The sequence below is a fragment of the Marmota monax genome, unplaced genomic scaffold (genome assembly GCF_021218885.2).
Source record: "Marmota monax isolate L192 unplaced genomic scaffold, Marmota_monax_Labrador192_F-V1.1 WCK01_AAM20220418_F8-fsc00079, whole genome shotgun sequence".
NCBI classification, from domain to species: Eukaryota; Metazoa; Chordata; class Mammalia; order Rodentia; family Sciuridae; genus Marmota; species Marmota monax.
Genome location: NW_026694099.1, coordinates 1,100,541 through 1,119,631, shown reverse-complemented (window position 1 = coordinate 1,119,631; position 19,091 = coordinate 1,100,541). Strand labels below are relative to the sequence as shown.

Sequence of the window (19,091 nt, the reverse complement as noted above, 5' to 3'; positions counted from 1 at the left end):
TTCTGTTTACTGCAGGTGTAATTTCACCTCCATTCTTACTTGGAAAGGATAGTGCTGACCCAAATGAAGGGAACCAGGGTGCCATACAAGCAGGGAGGGACAGGTCAGGAGGAATAACTACTGAAAGGTACTAGTTAGGTTTAGAAGGTTAGAAGCAAGAGAGGTTGATTTTAGAAGATAATCTAGTTACCTCATTTTATTAATGAAGAAATAGAAACTGAGTGATGATGTGATTTACCCAAGGTCACAGCTGAATGAAGACTATAACTTTTGAAGACTAATAAAGGACTGTTTCCCTCTCTTCCTATGTTCCATCACAGGGACTCCACAAGTGAGCAGAAAAGCTTTATTTATCATTGTAAATGAGATTCACACTTCATTATGACAGAGAATTCAGGAAAGATAAGAAACATGAGCAACAATATTGAAAACTTTGGGTTCTTACCAGTGCTTTTTCGTTAATTAGGACTAACTAGCCAAAGTACCTTTAGTAGGACTTTAGGAAAAGCACGGGAAATATATTGCAAGACAGTCCCTGCCCTTGAGGAGGTCACAGTCTAGCCAGGGAGACACACATAAAATGACTTGAGAAGATTACAAGCAACATGTCAACAAGTGCAAAGTAATTGATTGTTACAAATAAAAGACCTAATGCCGCAGGGTACAGAGCATTGATGAGTGAGACTTTGTCTGGCTTTGACTGTAGATCAGAAGGTGACAGCAATCAGGCTAAATTCTGCCCTCAAATGCATTGAGTTTAGACCACTGGAAGAATTGTTGCTGTTATTCTTGGTGCTGGATATTGGACTCAGGGCCTTTGTGCATGCTAACAACTCTGCCACTGAGCTTACACCCCCAGCCCTGTCTATTTTCTTTTTTAATATTTTATTAGTTGTTGGTGGACCTTTATTTACTTTTATGTGGTGCTGAGAATCAAACCCAGTGCCTCACACGTGCTAGGCAAGTGCTCTACCACTGAGCTACAGCCCTAGCCCTATTTTTTTTTTATATTAAACCCTAGTTGATAAGAAGAAAATGCCAGCTAATAAGTGCAGAAGAAAAGATAGAATTGGAGGGGGGAAAAAAGCATTTTGTGAACTCCAATAGAATTATTGATTCTTGCAAAAATTATTAGTGTTTAAAAAAAAATAGGTGAGGCTGGGCCTGGTGGTGCATGTCTGGAATACCAGCTATTCAGGATGCTGAGGCAGGAGGGTTGCCAGTTCAAAAGCAATCTGAGCAATTTAGCAAGACCCTGACTCAAAATTTGAAAAAAAGGGATGGAATGGAGCTTAGTGGTATAGTGCTTGCCTAGCATGTGCAAGGTGCTGAGTTCAATCCCTAATACAGGGGAAAAAAAAAAAAAGTTGAAACTGCTGAGAGACTTAAGGGGCTTAACAATTCAATGCACAGTTTTGGATTCCCTATTGGTATAAATAAATTACTATAGAAGATATTTTGGAGTCAATTAGAAACATTGAAATATGGACAGGGGATTAGATTAGGTGAAGATTTACTGAGCTAGAACAATCAAATTCATTAACAAGGGGCTGGGGTTGTGGCTCAGTGGTAGAGTACTCGCCTAGCATGCACGGGCACTGGGTTGGATTCTCAGCACCACATAAATGTAAAATGGGGATAGTGGGTCCACCTAAAACTAAAAATAAATAAATAGAAATAATTAACAAGCAAGTTCCAAATCCATATTTATAGGATAATCACATTTTGTTTTTAAAATGTCTACCCGGGCACAGTGGTGCATGCCTGTAATCCCAGTGGCTCAGGAGGCTGAGACAGGAGCATCGGGAGTTCAAAGCCAGCCTCAGCAAAGGCAAGGTTCTAAGCAACTCAGTGAGACCCTGTCTCTAAATAAAATACAAAAAAGGACTGGGAATGTGGCTCAGTGGTTGAGTGCCCCTGAGTTCAATGCCCAGTACCAAAAAATAAAATAAAATGTCTATTTATTTGTGAAGAAAAAAATCTAAAAGGATTTTCACTAAGATGTTATCAGTGATATAAGTGATGAGAATATGTTTTTTGTTACCCTACATTTTCTATTTGTATGCAATACATGTGTATTGCCTCTATAATAAAAATAAGCTATTACAAATAAAATAACTTGTTGCCAACATTTACAATTCGGGAGATTTCATATAAAAATTTGATTATTATTTGTGAAGAACTGCATCTCTAAAGTTTTTTGAATAATCAGAAGATATGTCATCCTGGGCTTCCATTACCACATGGCAGCAATGGCTTTGCTGTTGCCATCTATAGAGTGACCACACACATCACTAAACATCAGGTCTAGATGTCCACTGGAATTGAATGATGAATGATCTTTTTTTTTTTTAAGAGTTTTATTTTAATTCCTTAATACCCAGCATGCATTCCTCATTTTTTTGTGTGTATGGGGTGGGGGTGGTTTATGATACTCGGGGTGGAACCCACGGCCATGGCACATACTAGGCTAGCACTCTGCCACTGAGCTACATCCTAGCCCTGATGGGTACACCAGTCCTAATGGGTACTTCTTTATTTGATGTATTCCCTTAGTTTACCTAGTCACAGTACCCACACTCTAAAGGCTGTCCTTCACACATTGTATAAACTCTTGATTTGGATGATTCTGATGAGTTCCCTGTCTATACAGTCTTCAATTGTTAATCATTTAAAGAAACCAATATATTAGTTTTGAAATGCTACCCAAGAAAAAAACATCAATTCCAGAATGATCTGTGCCTTCCTTTTTTTTTTTTTAACCAGTCATGGGAAACCCAGATGTAATAATCTCCTTAGCTACTCTGGTTGCATATTGTAAATTAGATGAGAAAAATTTATCTTTGGTAAATAGAATATAGAAAGTATACTAAATTGCCAACTTCTTCAAAGTTTTGCTTTTTTTTTTTTTTAACCATAAGACTTAATCATAGAAGACATTTCAAAATTCACAATATTAAGTTCTTCCCAGGCATAAAACTCTAAATGCCCTTTGGATGGTCTGTTTCTCCCAATGGTTCTAATAAGATTTTTAAAGGAGAAAGTCTCCTCCATATGCAACTCAGTATAAGACAGTGTTACCATCAGTTTAAAATCCAGGGAAATACTTTTATCAGCTTGGCACACGCTTTCAAATTATACCAGCATACCCTATTGTTATAAGAAGAACTGCACATGTGTCTCCTGTCTAGCTTTTCAAAATGATACACTAGTCTTCCTCTCTGATTCCTCTCATATTCCTTTGGTAAAAACTGTTACTGTTTCAGTCTGTCCCATTTTTGAGTCAAATTTCTCATTTTTTTTAATATCTAAAATTTCTTATCAGGCCTAGTTTATATGCTAGTTCTCTGTAGGTTCTCAAAGTAAAACCAGTTTATATAACAAGTTTCTGTGACCAGATAGGCAACCCTTGAAAACACAAAGGGCAGGGTTTGAAATCTTCTTTGAAGCGTTAAGCAATTGCAAAAATGGCACATTATGAACATTTGTTCTGAAATTTTCATTTGATGCCATAGGTTGATTACATATTTTATCTTCTTGTTTTCTTCTCAAATCATGTACTTAACAATGGGCATGAAATTTTCTGGCTTAGTCATCAATCGTTGTCACTCTGAATACCTTCATTTTCCACTCTTGAAAATAATTCTGAAATCTTTTGACTGCAAGTAAAAATTTTTCTTCCTGAAACTAGTTTCTCAGTCCATAATATCAAAATATATTCAAATACTTTCAAAGTGGTATAGTAAGGGAGGATTGAACCCAAAGATGCTTTACCACTGAGCTACATCCCCAGCCCTTTTTATTTTTTCTTTGTTTATTTATTTTTTGGTGGTGCTGGGGATTGAACCCAGAGCCTTGTGCATGGGAGGCAAGCATTCTACCAACTAAGCTGTATACCCAGCCCCAACCCTTTTTATTTTGAGACAGGGACTCACTAAATTGATGAGGCTGGCTTTGAACTTGCAATCCTCTTGCCTCAGCCTCCCAAATTACTGGGATTACAGGTCTGTACCACCATACTGTATGCCTCACCTAAGTTTTCCTAAATGATCAGTTACGTGTGATTCCAAGTTTCAAAGATTATTTAAATGTCCTAGATTTGCAACCAGTTGTTTTAAACCCATTTTTAGTGTGAAAATATACTCTTACTTGAAGGTTCCCATTAGTATAATAAATAGAATACTAAATACTCACCTGGAATCACTCTCTTGAGCACTATTTTGTTGCCTGCCTGGAGTGGGAGACAGAGTGCCTGCAATATCCTTGTAAATTTTCATTCTTCTTGGTAATTTTATTTTATGTTTTCAGTACTGGGTTCTCTACCACTAAGCTGTATCCCAGTCCTTTTTAGTTTTGCTTTTTTGGTTGTTGTTGTTTTAAAGAGGGGGGAAGGAGAGAGAGAGAGAGAGAGAGAGAGAGAGAGAGAGAGAGAGAGAGAGAGAGAGAGAATTTTAATATTTATTTTTAGTTTTCGGTGGACACAACATCTTTGTTTGTATGTGGCGCTGAGGATCCAACCCGGGCCGCACGCATGCCAGGCGAGCGCACTACCGCTTGAGCCACATCCCCAGCCCTCCTTTTTAGTTTTTGATGTTGTTGTTTGTTTATTTTTCAGTGCTGGGGATTGAACCAGGGCCTCCATATTTGGGAAAGTACTTTACCACTGAGCCACATCTTCAGCCCTTTTTTAGTTTTTGTTTTGAGAGAGTCTGGCAAACTTGTCTCAAAATTGCAATTTTCCTGCCTCAGCCTCCTTAGTATCTGGAATTCCAGGCTCTTCTTTGTAATTTTAAACAATGCAACAAAGAACTGTTCAAGTCTGAAAAGTTAAGTGAACTTTTTCTCAGACTCCCATTTACATTTATCATCCAGTTAAGAACATATCTATGGCAGGAAGATAGCAAGTTCAAAGCCAGCCTCATCAATTTAGTTAGACTCTGTCTCAAAACAAAAAAAATCAAAAGGGTCAGAATATAGCTCAGTGGTATAGCATCCCAGTACTCAAAAAAAAAAAAAAAAAAAAAAAGCATGAGCATGTCTTGGCCACAGCATTAAAGAGCACTTAAGAAGCTGAATGATTATATTTTGCATATGGCTTACCAGAAGCTGAGATGAACAACACTGATGAGGAGATTGACCTATAAAGGCCAAGCATTCCACAGAAGAAACAAAACCATTTAAGGTATTAGAACTGGGGGAGGGGAGTGTTTAAAAATTCATTATTTCAACAAATAAATTCATTCTTTCAACAAATAAATGCCTCTTATCCTATATGCCCTGAGATTGATAACTTGGGGTGATAGAGGAAGTGCCTCCTTGAATACAAACCCAAACAAATCAAGATTTTAAAGGAGATTTCATATTACCTCTCAACAACAAAAAAGACATGAACTTAAAAAAATGAATTATTGATACTAGTAACATGTATGAATCTCAAAAGTAATTATGCTGAATGAAAAAAAAAACAACAAACCAACAAAAAGGAGTACATATTTATAAGAATCTAGAAAGTACAAACTAATTTATAATGGCAGGGAGCAAATCAGAGGTTGACCAAAGGTAGAAAAGCTGGGGAGGAATTGCAGAGGGACATAAATAAACTTTTATTTTGATTTTTTATTATTATTATTTTTTGTTACCAGGGATTGAAACTATGGGTGCTTTACCATTAAGTTACATTCCCAGTCATTTTTATTTTTTATTTTGAGACAGGTTCTTGCTAAGTTGCAAAGGGTCTCTTTAAGTTGTCAACCCTGGCCTCGAATTGCAATCCTCTTGCCTCAGCTTCAACCAGTTGCTGGGATTACAGGCATGTGCCACCACATCCAGCACAAGGAAACTTTGAGAGCGATGAATATGTTCACTATCTTGAGTAGTGATGGGTTCACTGGCGTATAATTATAGCAAAATTTATTTAATTGTACACTTTAAATATCATTTGCCAAAAAACCTCAAGAAAGCTTAAAAATATGTTCTGGAAAATAGGAAGGAGAAAGACAGAAAGAAAAGTGGGGAAGAGAGATAAAATTCTATGGCCTCTCTCAGAATTCTTTCTTGCTCAAGGACACAAGATGGTGTCTGATTGTAAGATTTTTTTTTCACAGTACTTCGCTGCATTTTTAACTGCCAGGATGGTCTATAAGCCTCAACTTTAGTCTTATGCTAGCCCATAAAATCCCTCATGCTGGTTCTATCTCCTCTTGGACCTGAAATGCAGTTTATACTTCTTGTCTGCCTCCATTTGCTGGGATGTTTCTTCCATTCTAAATGATCCAAATTTTTTCTCTCCTTTCAGGCCTAGCAAAACTAAGATTTATTTCACAGTCTTTCCTATCTGTTTCTGCAGAAAAAAATTCTGTATTCTCTTCAAGTTTCTCTAGTATTTATAATCTAAACTGCTCTTTTGACACCTATTTGCTGCCTTGTATTATTTTCTTTTCATGTGCATCTTCTCAACAAGACTATGAACTTCTTCAGAGCAGAGACTAAGTCATATATATATATATATATATTTTTTGTCTCTGCCAAGGCACTTAATAATAAGTGCTTAATAAGTGTCAATTTAAAACATCTCACTTTTGTAGTCTTTCCAATGCACTTTCTAGCCATTATCTCATTTGATCATTACATCAACACTTATGAGATTGGAGAAACTAGAAATGTTATTTCCTCCTTTTGACAGATAAGGAAACCTGAAGCCCCAAGGTCACACAGCTTGTTAGAGAGAGACAGGGAATAGACAATTGAGAGAAAGGTCTGATCCAATTCAAAGTTTCCCACCACTGTCTTCTGCATCCTGCCACCTGAAGACAAGACTTCTGCATGCTTTGCCTCCTCATTCCCCAAGTACTTCAGAGCTACTTAGCCAAAGCTTTGTAGTCCATATTTGAGAACTCGACAAATTTGGGAGATGAAATTTCAGTAGGTTTCTGATCAGTCACCAAAGCATGCTTGCTATTTTGTTCCAAGTGCTGTTTGTTAGGGACATTATGCCTGATATTTAATGATGCTGCACTACAGAATTGAAGAAGCATAAATGATTTTTAAAAGCTTTAGAAAATGACAGCACTCTAGTATTAAACATCAAAGGAGGCAGCTGAGAAGCTGACCAAGGATATGAAATTTCTGCACTGGACCACATCATTCCTCCATTATGTATACTGGTAGAATTTTCTAGCTGGTACTATAGGAAAAGGTGAAACATTCCATTTCTCAGCACACCTTGCCCGAGAGGTCACCCAGCTTCTTCTCTAATGCAAGAGTTAATAACCCTGGTGTGGTTTACACACACACTCACACACACACACATACATTTTTTTTTCCTCTTTTTTTTTTTTCCCTAGTGCTGGAGATTGAACCTGGGGCCTCACGCTGGGCAAGCACTTCATCACTGATCTACACTCCCAGCCCATTATTTTATTTTTTAGAATTCATCTCCTAACTAGATTAGATTCCAGTCAACTTTGCAAAAAGGGTGCAGGTGGGAGTGGAGGCTGGGTTTAAGACAGAGGTAAATGAAGAATGAGAGATAAAGCAGAGGGCAAAGGAGCCTGAGAAAGGAGAGCAGACCCAAAGTGCAGAGAGTTGTGCCAGGCAAGAGGTGAGCCAAGCCCCAGGCGGGGCTACCCGCAGGATGAGGGATGGAGGCAGGTCTAGGAAGGTTCAGCAGACCATTGTGGTAGGTTTAGGTTTCTGGGCTGCTACCTTGACTTTAACCTCTCCGCGCCTTAGTTTTCCCCTCTGTAGAATGGGTATGATGGTAACTTCCCAGTAGGAAGCTGTAAGAACTAAATGAAGCAAGACGAGGGAAGTAAACGTTTGACACAGCGCCTGACTCATCGTAGGCCCTCAATAATGTGAGTTATGAATACCATTTTCCCAACATTTGTCCGTAAACTGGGAAAGGTACCAAGAAGGCACAAAACGACCTTCCTGAGAGCGCTCTTCCGCAGACAGTTCCACAACCCGAGTTCGCGGCCGTTAGAAACCAAGGACTCGCGCCAGGAGGGGGGCGGGACCTGTCGTTCCCGCCTTGAGTTGGCCCCGCCCCCCTCCCTGCGGCCTCTCGTGCACTTTGGGCTCCAGCCCTTGACCCGGCCTTCCCGCGCGGTCCTCCCGGACCTAGCTTCCCCCCGGTTCTGCGCGGGGCCCGAGTGAGAAGTTCCGGAGCCCCGCTGGCTGGGTGTCGACGCGGTCCGCCAGCCCGCCCAGCCCCCCTCGGCACTGCCTCGGGAGCTACAGCTTCCCCAGAGTGTGCAGGTTTGCTTTCGAGGGGTGGCGGGCTGCGCTGCGGGAGAGGAGCGCTCAGAGGGTCAATCCGGCCAGCCCTCGGTCTCCGGCCGCGGAGGCCGCCCTCGCCCTTGGGAATCCTTGGTCTCCCAGACAGAAGGAGAGTCGGCGCCGGGGAGCCCGTACTGCATTTTGATTCATCTTGGGCCTTGTAAGGGTCACATCTTGTGAAAATACCTGTAAAATCAATTTAACGTTCAGTGCAGCGTGTAAAGACAGCTCTAAGAATTTAAAAGACGCCTGAGTCAGAACATTTAAATGCTTGGGTCCCAGTAGCAGCGTTTTAACACGTCTAAGTGCAGAGGGTGGAGAAGCGAGCCTGATTGCCGCCACCGTTCACGCCCTGTAACATTTTTAAAGGGTAAAGAAAAATACCCATAAAAAAACCTCTAGGGAGGGAACAGCTGACTTGTTGAAATTTGGATTGGTCCTCATTTCCATGTGCGAAATTTGCCTGCAAAACTTTTTATTTGCTGGCTTAGATTAACAATAAACCGAATTGTTAAAAATACTGAGCTTAACTAAATAGTGGTTTTTGTTGACAAGTCGATGGTGTTATTAATTCTTAAAAGTCTCATCCAAGGCACGAGTCGTTATCACAGTTTTGCAGGTGGAAAAAAAGTTTGGCATAAAAAAAGCATTTCCCTTAAATTCACACAGAAGCAACAGTGGAGCTGTAGATTAAGTACTAGCATTCTAGAAGCCTTCTTAGCTGCGGCCCCCAGTAGACTACGTTACAAAACAAATGAGCAGTTACTTTGATGTTACTCATAAAAGGAGCGAGTAAACCAAATGTTCTGTGAACATGAAGTGTTAAATCATAATGACCTTCAATGTCTGTTTTGCTTTGGGAGACTCAGCTGCCCTTTGGAGTTTGATACCTCACCAAGAGTAGAAGGTGGAGCAAAAACATAACATGGAAAATAATGTCAAGGGAAGAATTTTTGTCTTCCGAGTCCAAACAGTGCTCATCTTTACTGCCCCTCTAAGGTCATTCTTTTCAGTGTGTTCCATTATTCTGGCAAAACAGCGGGAGCTCAGGACCCAATCTTGCTGCATTAACTATACCTTTGCCTCACTCTGTCTGCACTGACCTGTCAGTCTTCCTGTCATGCTCTTTCCTCCAGGTGCTCTTTACTAATGCTGTTTTGTGAAAACCAGTTGTTGTGCAACTGTGCAACTGTGGAATGATCTGTCATTCCTGAAGGATGATTCTAGAATTTAATGATCAAAAACTACCAACAGTTCTTCAATGAATGGACACACACACACACACACACACACACATATACAATTATTGTGGAATTTGGTAGCTGAGTTATTTGGGGGGAAAAAAAACAGACTTTTGATTATTTTCTCCTCTTTCCCCAGTTCACTCATAACTGGAAAGCAGTAGCTCTTTTTTAACTTCAACATAATAATGGTGCTGGTGTGGGATCCTCCTGATTAGACCTTGGTGAATTGGAAAGTTTCTTTTTTAGAAACAAGCTCCTCCTTTTTAGAAAGCTTGGAACAAGTGGAGACATTTATGTGCTTGGAATGCCAAACATTTTGGCACTTGTAAGTCTGTCCATGAAACTGTGTAAGAGCTTGGAACCCTGGATTTGTGATATAGCCCCTCTCTGTAAGTAGCATCCCTGAGGTTCCTTTCCAGCTTGTGGATAAAAGAAACTCAATGCCAAGGTAGTTTAATCTGGAGCAGCCAGCTATTTATTCATCTTTTGTTTTCTTTCATTTGGTTCCACACAGATAAAAATCCCAAGAAAATTAAATGGCATCTGGAGATTTCTGTTCCCCTGGACAAGGGAAGGAAATACTTCAACAAGGTAAGGGTAGATATTTGCAAAAGGTTTGCTGACTTACCCAGAGAGGTTTTATTCAGGTTCTTACCTTCTTTAATAAAGAGGATTTTTTTTTTTTTTTTGGTATCAGGGATTGAACCCAGGGGAGCTTAACCACTGAGCAACATCCCCAGCCCTTTTTAATATTTTATTTAGAGACGAGGTCTTGCTGATTTGCTAAATACCTTGCTAATCTGCTGAGGCTGGCTTTGAACTGGAGATCCTCCTGCCTCAGCCTCCTTAGTTGCTGGGATTACAGACGAGCACCACTTTGCCGGCTAATAAAAGGGATTTGTAATGTCTTATCAGTTTGTTTTCTATTACAAAAGTCTAAGCTTCTGGGAAAACTAGGATACATGGGAATTCTTGAACAGTCTCTTAATGGAAACAGATTACCCTAACTCCTGTTAAGTGTTGGTGTACTATCTGCTTGTGCAGTAGCAAGCATATTTTAAAGATAAGGGTGGCTAGCTAATTCTTTGAAGGCTTCCTTCTTACCTGTATCTTGAATTTTCTTATATATATATATATTTTTTTTGAATTGGGGATTAAACCCAGGGACACTTAACCACTGAGCCACATCCTTAGCCCTTTTTTATATTTTATTTAGAGACAGGGTCTCATTGAGTTGCTTAGGGCCTAGCTAAATTGCTGAGGCTGGCTTTTGAACTCATGATCCTCCTGCCTCAGCTTCCCGAGCCACTGGGATTACAGGCGTGTGCCACCACTCCCAACGAATTTTTTTCTTAATATATATTTTTTTAGGTTGGCACAATGTCTTTATTTTATATTTATGTGGTGCTGAGGATTGAACCCAGTGCCTCATGCATGCTAGGTTAACACTCTACCACAGAGTCACAACCCCAGACTCACTCCCAAGGAATTTTCTCACATCTTATTCTTTAAAATCTCAGCTCCTGCTGGGGCAATGACACATACCTGTAATCCCAGTGACTCAGGAAGCTGAAGCAGGAGGATTGCAAGTTCAAAGCCAGCCTCAGCAATTCAGTGAGGCCCTGAGAAAATTGATGAGATACTGCCTTAAATAAAAAATAAAAAGGGATGGGGATATAGCTCAGTAGTAAAGCACTCCTGGGTTCAATCTCTAGTGTCCCCATCACACACAGAAAGTCTCAGCTCCTTCTGTATCTTGAGTTCTTTCCATATCTTGAATCTTGTATTTCTTAAATTCTCCAAGAACTTGAATTTCCTATATTTTTACTATTTCCATATTGAATCCTTCAATATTTTAGAGGAGGAAGGGATGGGGGAAGAGGGAGAGAGGGGGAGAGGAAGAAGGGAAAGAGATACTAAGATTCAAACTTATTATTCTCTAAAAGAACCTTAGGTATGATGGTCCAAAGAATGAAAGTGTTTGGTAAGTAGATGTAGAAGATTCCAGCAGAGAGCACCCAGAAAAGAGATGGAAAAAAAGCTCTGACTATATGGAATAACTAGAGAATCCTAATTTCCTTCACTTTTTCTCATGCTTGTGCTCTTCTGTGTCTACATGCATTATTACTCAGTTCTACTTAAAATAATTAGAATTTGTTAATTTTTTTACATACTATAAAGGTATATCTTTTCTTAGGCTTGCTTATATGACTAGAAATCACAGTCAAGTTGGAATTTTAGAATGTATGTTTTTCTCTTTTGTTCAAGAACTCTAGTAATTCTGAATGAATTTGGGGTACTGGGTGATCTCTATTAAAATGTATTGTGTTTTTTAAGGTTTTTTTGTTATTTTTTGTGGTGCTAAGGATTGAACCCAGTGCCTCACATATGCTGGACACATGTTCTGCCACTGAGCTACATCCCAGCCCCTAAAATTTCTTTTACTGTTATTATTATTTTTGTGGTGCTGAGGATTGAACCCAGGGCCTTGTGCATGCAAGGCAAGCACTCTACCAAGTGAATTATATCCCCAGCCCAACCTTCTTTTTTTTATGAGACAGGGTTTCACCAAGTTGCTGAGGCTGGCCTAGAACTTGTGATCCTCCTGCCTTAGCCTCCTGAGCTGCTGGTATTACAGGCTTGTGCCACCATGCCACACTTGTTGATTCTTTTTGTCCCATCTTTACCAAATGCATTTTCATTTTCTTCCCTCTCTTCCTGCCTTTCTTTTTGTGTGTTTGGGATCTGGGGATCAAACTCAGGGCCTCATGCATACTAAGCATGTACTCTACCACTGAGCTATATCCCTAGCCTGCGAATTTCCATTATCTAAGTCCTTAACTTTATTGGGTACTCATTTCCCTTTGAAATGAGTTTTATCCACAGGCATAGTGGCGTATGCCTGTGATCCCAGTGACTCAGGAACCTGAAGCAAAAGGATGAGAAGTTCAAGGACAGCCTCAACAACTTAGCAATACGATACCCTGTCTTAAAATAAAAAATAAGGGCTAGGGGTGTAGCTCAGGAGTAAAATGCCCCTGGGTTCATTCCCCAGTACCACCAAAAAAAAAAAAAAAAAAGAAAGAAAGAAATGAGTTTCATTTTACATCTTTGGATATAAAATAAATATTACTTTGAGTATTATTTCTAGTTTCTAATTTGTTAGTTTTTCCTTTTAAATCCATGAGATTTAGAAACTTTTCTAACCAAAAACCGAGGTGTTTTGGAAGTATTATGTTCAGTTATATAAACTAAGCATCCTTACCTTTTTACTTTTTTTGTCCCTGTGCCTTAAGTGTGTAGCAAGCAGTTTCCTCCTTGTAACCTGAGGGAAGAGGACCTGTTACAGAACCCCTACTTCAGTAAGCTGCTGCTGAGTCTCTCACAGCATATGGATGAGAGTGGCTTAAGTCTCCTCCTGGCAAAGGAGCAGGCTCAGGTAAGGGCCCTGAGAGAAGGGATGACTGGAGGAAGGGAAAGTTCTTTCAAGAGAGTGGTTTCTATCTGGGATATTTTTGGTTTTCTAGGCATGGAAGGAAATTCGACTGCATAAGACAACATGGTTGAGGTCTGAGATTTTACAGAGAGTCATTCAAGAACTGCTTGTGGACTACTATGTGAAGACACAAGACACAAATTTAACATCTGAGGACAAAAAGGTGAGGCCAAAGAGATGAGATAAGGTGTGTTACCAACTATAGAAATGACCAGGCCAAATGTGGCTTGCTTTGATGATGTGATCTAGGGCAAAGAAGAGCTTTGAGGAATGGGTTATTAAAAACAAAATGGGTTGTCACTCTTGAGATAGCTCACAGTCTTCCTTGAATGTGTATCCACTTTCTAAAAACACCTGTCTCTACCTTAAAAAAGAAAAACAAAAATGGACTGTAGTTATTGGGGAAAAGAGTGTGTTATCAAGGTTTTGAAATGGATTGACAGAAGGCATTTGCAGCTGAAGGGGATGACAGCTGAAGAGAACTCTGAAAGTATGAGAACTGGTTCATGGGGATGGAACAGATGGAGTAGGAGATGTTTTATAGTCACCTCTTTTTGCTTTCTATTCTCTCTTTCTCAGTTTCATGAGACCCTTGAACAGCGGCTCCTTGTGACTGAACTGACACACCTCTTAGGTCCTAGCCAGGAGAAGGAGATACCTCCATTGCTAGGGCTGGAGAAGGCGGACCTTCTGGAGCTCATGCCACCCTCAGAGGTTGGGAGGAAAGAATACTGGGAACAAAGAAGCAAAGTGTTTTATTTTCCCCATATCTTTAAGATTTTTTGTTAAGCTTAATTGTTTTTGCCAAAATGATACGTATCTATGGTGGGCAAACTCAAAGAATAAGAAAAACATTACATAGAAGCAAATAAAAGATGGAATACTACATCTGAAAACATACTATTATTATAAAAGCTTGATATAAATAATATTATACCTTCTGTGCATACATAGATAGTATAATCTGTTTTGGTGTAATACATTGTGGATTTTTTTTCAAATCAAGAAATAGAATGAGGCTCCCAGAGACTTGGGAGGCTGAGGCAGGAGGATCGCAAGTTCAAAGCCAGCCTCAGTAATTAGTGATCCTCCTTTAGTGAGAACCTACCTCAAAATAAAAATAATAAAAGGTTGGGGATGTGGCTCAATGGTTGAACACCCCTGAGTTCAATTCCCATCATCAAATAAATAAATAAATAAATAGGATGATACATACCTGCGATAGCACTCTTAGCATAGTGTCTAGGCACATAGTGCTATGTTCTTTTTTTAAAAAAAGATTTCTTTTTTTTTAGTTGTAGATGAATATAATACCTTTACCGTTATTTATTTATTTTTATGTGGTGCTGAGGATTGAACCCAGTGCCTCACATATGCCAGGTGAGTGCTCTACCACTGAGCCATAATCCCAACCCTAGTGCTATGTTTGTTTGTTTGTTTTTAGTTATAGACATGCACAATATTTTTATTTTGTTTATTTATTTTTACGTAGTGCTGAGGATCAAACCCAGTGCCTCACATGTGCAAGGCAAGTGCTCTGCTATTGAGCCACAACCCCAGCCCATATGTTCTCTTTTTTGTGGTGCTGGGGGTTGAACCCAGGGCCTTGTGCATGCAAGGCAAGCACTCTACCAACTGAGCTGTATCCCCAACCCCCATATGTTCTTATACCATTAGTTTAAATCACTGCTAGGACTCCATTATATGGATATACCATAATTTGTTTAACCTTATTGATGGGTATTAAGGTTATTTCCATATTTTTGCTGTTAGAAATTATAGTGAGATGAACATGCTAGTTAATGTGTCTTTGCCTTTGTATATATTTTATTTCCCTAACATTTGTGCTGAAAGTGGTATCACTAGATCAGAACATACATACATACACAGAACACATTGGTACATACTGCCACACTATTCTTCAGAAAGGTGTTTCTAGTATTCCTAGTTCCCATATTTTCACCAACAATGGGAAAAAAATATATATATATATATATTAGTTTTAGGTGGACACAGTATCTTTATTGTATTTTTATGAGGTGCTGAGGATTGAACCCAATGCCTCACGCAAGCCAGGCGAGCGCGTGCCATATCCCTATACCCCCAACATCGGATCTTGACGGTCTTTTTACTTGTTTCTTTTTTTAATGATGCTGGGGATTAAATCTAGGGCCTTGTGTATGTTAGACAAGTTCTCACTGAGCTACAACCCATTCCCTCCTTTTACTGATTTGATAAACTAAAAATGAGTCTCCCTGATGTTTCTTTAAAATTTTTTTTTTAAATTTTGAGATAGGATCTTGTTAATTTGCATAGGATGAACTTAAATTTGTGATTGTTCTACATCCTAAGTAGCTGGGATTACAGGTGTGCTCCGCCACAACTCACTTCTCTGATGGCTCTTGACATGTTTTCTGTGGTTAATATTAAGGTTGTATCATCACATATTCATTGGTGATATTCCCTAGTTCTAACAGTCTGTTTGCACCACCTCTTGCTTTGGTGGTTATAGGATTTTGTGCAGATGAAAGCTCGTCTCCAGCTGGAAGTGGAGGAACAGCTCAAGAGGAAATGTTTCACTCTACTCTGCTACCATGACCCCAACTCAGGTGAGTGCTGGTCCTCTGTTCTGCTCACAACTAGCCTTCAGGGTTCATGGTCTACTGTTTTTTGAGAATAATGTATTTTAAGTATCAGAGATACCTATGTGTTTGTTTCTGGTGGAATAAAAATAAATGTTTTTGTAAGGACTCCTTTGATTTAGCAAGGTGACAAGTGGAAGTGTTCTCCTGCTGCAGGAAGAGATGAGTTCTCTCCTCAGGAGGATCACAAAGGCAAAGGGAGGAGAGGTCAGGCCTATAGGTGTTCTCTTATCTTTTCCCCCCCGCTGTGTGGCTTAAGAATTCAGGGCCAGTGTAAAACTGTGGTACACACCTGTAACCCAGAGATTTGGGTGTTTGAGGCTGGAGGATTGCAAATTTGGAGCCAGCCGGGGCAACTTAGTGAGACCCTGTCTCAAAATAAAAAATATAAAGGGCTGGGGATGTAGCTCAGTGGTAGAGCGTCCCTGGGTTCAGTCCCTAGTTACACACAAACATACACACACACACACACACACACACACACACCAGGAATCCAAAGTAAGAGTGAAGAGAACCTGACTATGAGAACCAGGCATCAGAAGAAAACCCGGGAAGTCGGACTTCAGAGCTAGATGTAGTACAGGGACATCGAATAAAGCCTTACAGAGGACAGTAGCAATTAGAATTTCACCAGCTCTTTATCTCTTTGCCCAGATGCTGACAGTGAAACCCTGAAGGCAGCAAAGGTGTGGAAACTGGCAGAGGTCCTAGTGGGTGAGAAGCAGCAGTGCCAGGATGCTAAGAACCAGCAGAAGGAGCAGCTGGTACTGTTGGAGAAAAAGAGTGCCACCTACTCTCAGGTGTGTGGAGGCAATGTGACAGTCTCCTCTTTCCTTTACTCTGACCCCACAGCACATTTAGGCAAGTCAAGGATTTGATTTGCCCTCCTTTCTACTCTCTGTTCTTACACCTCTTCTGCTTACTCTTGGGGGATCAGGTACTTCTCCGCTGCCTCGCTTTGCTTCAGAGGCTTCTTCAAGAGCACCGACTGAAGACTCAGTCTGAGCTAGACCGCATCAATGCCCAGTACCTGGAAATCAAGTGCAGTGCCATGATCCTTAAGCTGAGGTAAGCTGTGAGTCTTGTGGATCTAAGGGATACTGTCTTATACCCCACTCCTCCATCTCTCATCCTTATCTCTTTTTTTTATCATGCCTAACATTTTGTGGATATCCAATAAATGCTGCACAGCAGCATTAGCCTTTGGAGTACCCAAAAGCTTTTTAATATTCTTGAGTCTTTTATTTTACAGACTTATGAAATAGGTGCATTACTGTAAGATCAGTTGCTCAAGGATTCAGAGTAACCTTGTTTATCCCATCATTGTTTAGCCTGCATCTTGACTGTGGGTAGGCACTGTGTTCATTCTTAACTCTGATCCTGTCAGGGATCTTCCACATGACATTTCTTTCTTTCCTCTGTCAGGATGGAGGAGCTAAAGATTTTGTCTGACACTTACACTGCTGAGAAAGTGGAAGTTCATCGTCTCATTAGGTGAGAACTCCCAGGAATCTGTATAGTTATCCACAGCTTGTTCCCACTCCCTCCTGACTTGTTCATTTTAGCATGTTCCTTTTCTTGTCTACTTTCTGAGGACAAGCATCCTTATATTGAACCTTCTTTTCCTGGGCTCTTAGGGACCGTTTAGAGGGAGCCATTCACCTACAAGAGCAGGACATGGAGAAATCTCGACAGGTTCTGAATACCTATGAGGTCCTTGGGGAGGAGTTTGACAGGCTGGTAAAAGAGTACACCCAGCTCAAGCAGGCAACTGAGAACAAGCGCTGGGCCCTCCAGGAATTCAACAAGGCCTACCACTGAGTGTCTGCAGAGCCAGGAAGCATGATTTACGCACACCACTGCTGCCTCCTATTTCTGCTGAAGGGACCACCTCCACCTGGGGCTTCCTTCACTATAAGGGGGTAGGGGGCACTTGCTGAAAACACTGCAGTCCTTTAGGCACCCTCCTGATTTATTTCCCTTGTTTACAATGACTGGGTCTTTTTTGGAAAATGTAGCAAGCAGATTTATATAATTTTATGCATAGCTGTTTGTCAGTGTCAGTCCTGTGTTGTGTTTGATTATTTCATGAATAAAATGATGATGTTATATCTTAGGATTTTAGTCATTTTCCCTGAGTAAAGATGGAAAAAGAACATCAAAGTCTGTGTGGAGGGCTGGGGATATGGCTCAGTTGGTAGAGTGCTTGCCTAACATGCACAAGGCCCAGGGTTCAAACACCAGTACCACAAATAAAAAAATAAATTCATAATTATCATAAATAATCAAGAAACCAATTTAAAAAAAAAGACTGTGTGGATAAGGAGGAAGAACTGAGGAAATCCAAATAGAGCCAGATCTATAATGCTTATACAAATAGGAGGTAGAAGTGCCAGCCTGCCCTCATTGAGTCTTAGAGGCTTCATTCTGGATAAGCAGAAGTGGATTAAATCTGGGCTTGCTCTTGATGAACAATAATCTTCAGAGGAGTGCTAGGTGCTGAGATAGATAGGAAACAATTCTGTCACTGTGGCTAACGGTAGGGAAGTTACTATAAAGCAGTCAGGCATTCAACTCAGTTATAGAAGGACACAAGCCACTTGTGCTCCTGGTTCTTTCTGGTTGTGGTTTGAGGGCCATATGTCTCTCCAAAAGCAGGGGTGGGAAGAGATTACCCTGAGGAACCAAGTTCTACCTTACAGCAAGGTAGATGGGTTTGACTGGCATTGAAATGAGGGAATGGGAACAAAAGCAAAAGGCCTCTAACCTTCTGAATTAAAGAACCTACTTAGCTTCCCCACCAATTTTTGGGGAGACTGGTTCAGGCATTCTTCTATTGAGGTGAAATGATGGTCTGCCTTGGCGTGGGAAAAATTAAGGTCTTGAAGTCAACTTACATATTTCTATAAATGGTGTTTACCACTATATTTTTTATATACAAATTTTGATCCCCACAAAAAATGAACAAATAGATAATGAAAAAAACTTAGAGTCAATATTGCTTAATTTTATAATGTCCCCCCCAACTTTTTGGGGGGGAAGTTTTTGAACCTATAGAAAAGTTGAAAGAATAGAAGGATGAGTACCAGTGAACTTTTTCTTTTTGGTACTGGGAATTGAACTCGGAAGCACTACCACTGAGCTACCTCCCCAGCCTTTTTGATTTCTTTTTATGTTGAGACAAAATCTCACTAAGTTGCTAAGGCTGGCCTTGAATTTGCAATCCTCCTACCTCAGCCTCCTGTGTCACTGGGATTACAGGTGTGTACTACTGTGTCTGGCTACCAGTGAATTTTTTTTTAATATTTATTTTTTAGTTATAGGTGGACAGAATATCTTTATTTTATATTTATGTGGTGCTGAGGATCGAACCCAGTGTCTCATGCATGCTAGGTGAGTGCTTTACCTCTGAGCCACAGCCCCAGCCCC

At 40.2% G+C, this 19,091-nt stretch overlaps 1 protein-coding gene across 2 annotated transcripts; it reads left to right on the top strand.

Annotated features, from left to right (window-relative positions):
- Positions 1-8,097: 8,097 nt before the first annotated feature.
- Haus4 (HAUS augmin like complex subunit 4) lies at positions 8,098-17,778 on the top strand. Of its 2 annotated transcripts, none has more exons than XM_046465333.2 (10): positions 8,098-8,259; positions 10,039-10,115; positions 12,821-12,963; positions 13,052-13,183; positions 13,600-13,734; positions 15,533-15,629; positions 16,317-16,462; positions 16,600-16,730; positions 17,088-17,156; positions 17,300-17,778. In XM_046465333.2, exons 2-10 carry the CDS (start codon positions 10,061-10,063, stop codon positions 17,481-17,483), a joined length of 1,092 nt encoding a protein of 363 aa, XP_046321289.1. In that variant the 5' UTR covers positions 8,098-8,259; positions 10,039-10,060; the 3' UTR covers positions 17,484-17,778. The 2 variants fall into 2 exon arrangements, with proteins under 2 accessions (XP_046321289.1, XP_046321288.1); XM_046465332.2 differs by having other exon boundaries at positions 8,098-8,440.
- The last annotated feature ends 1,313 nt before the right edge of the window (positions 17,779-19,091 follow it).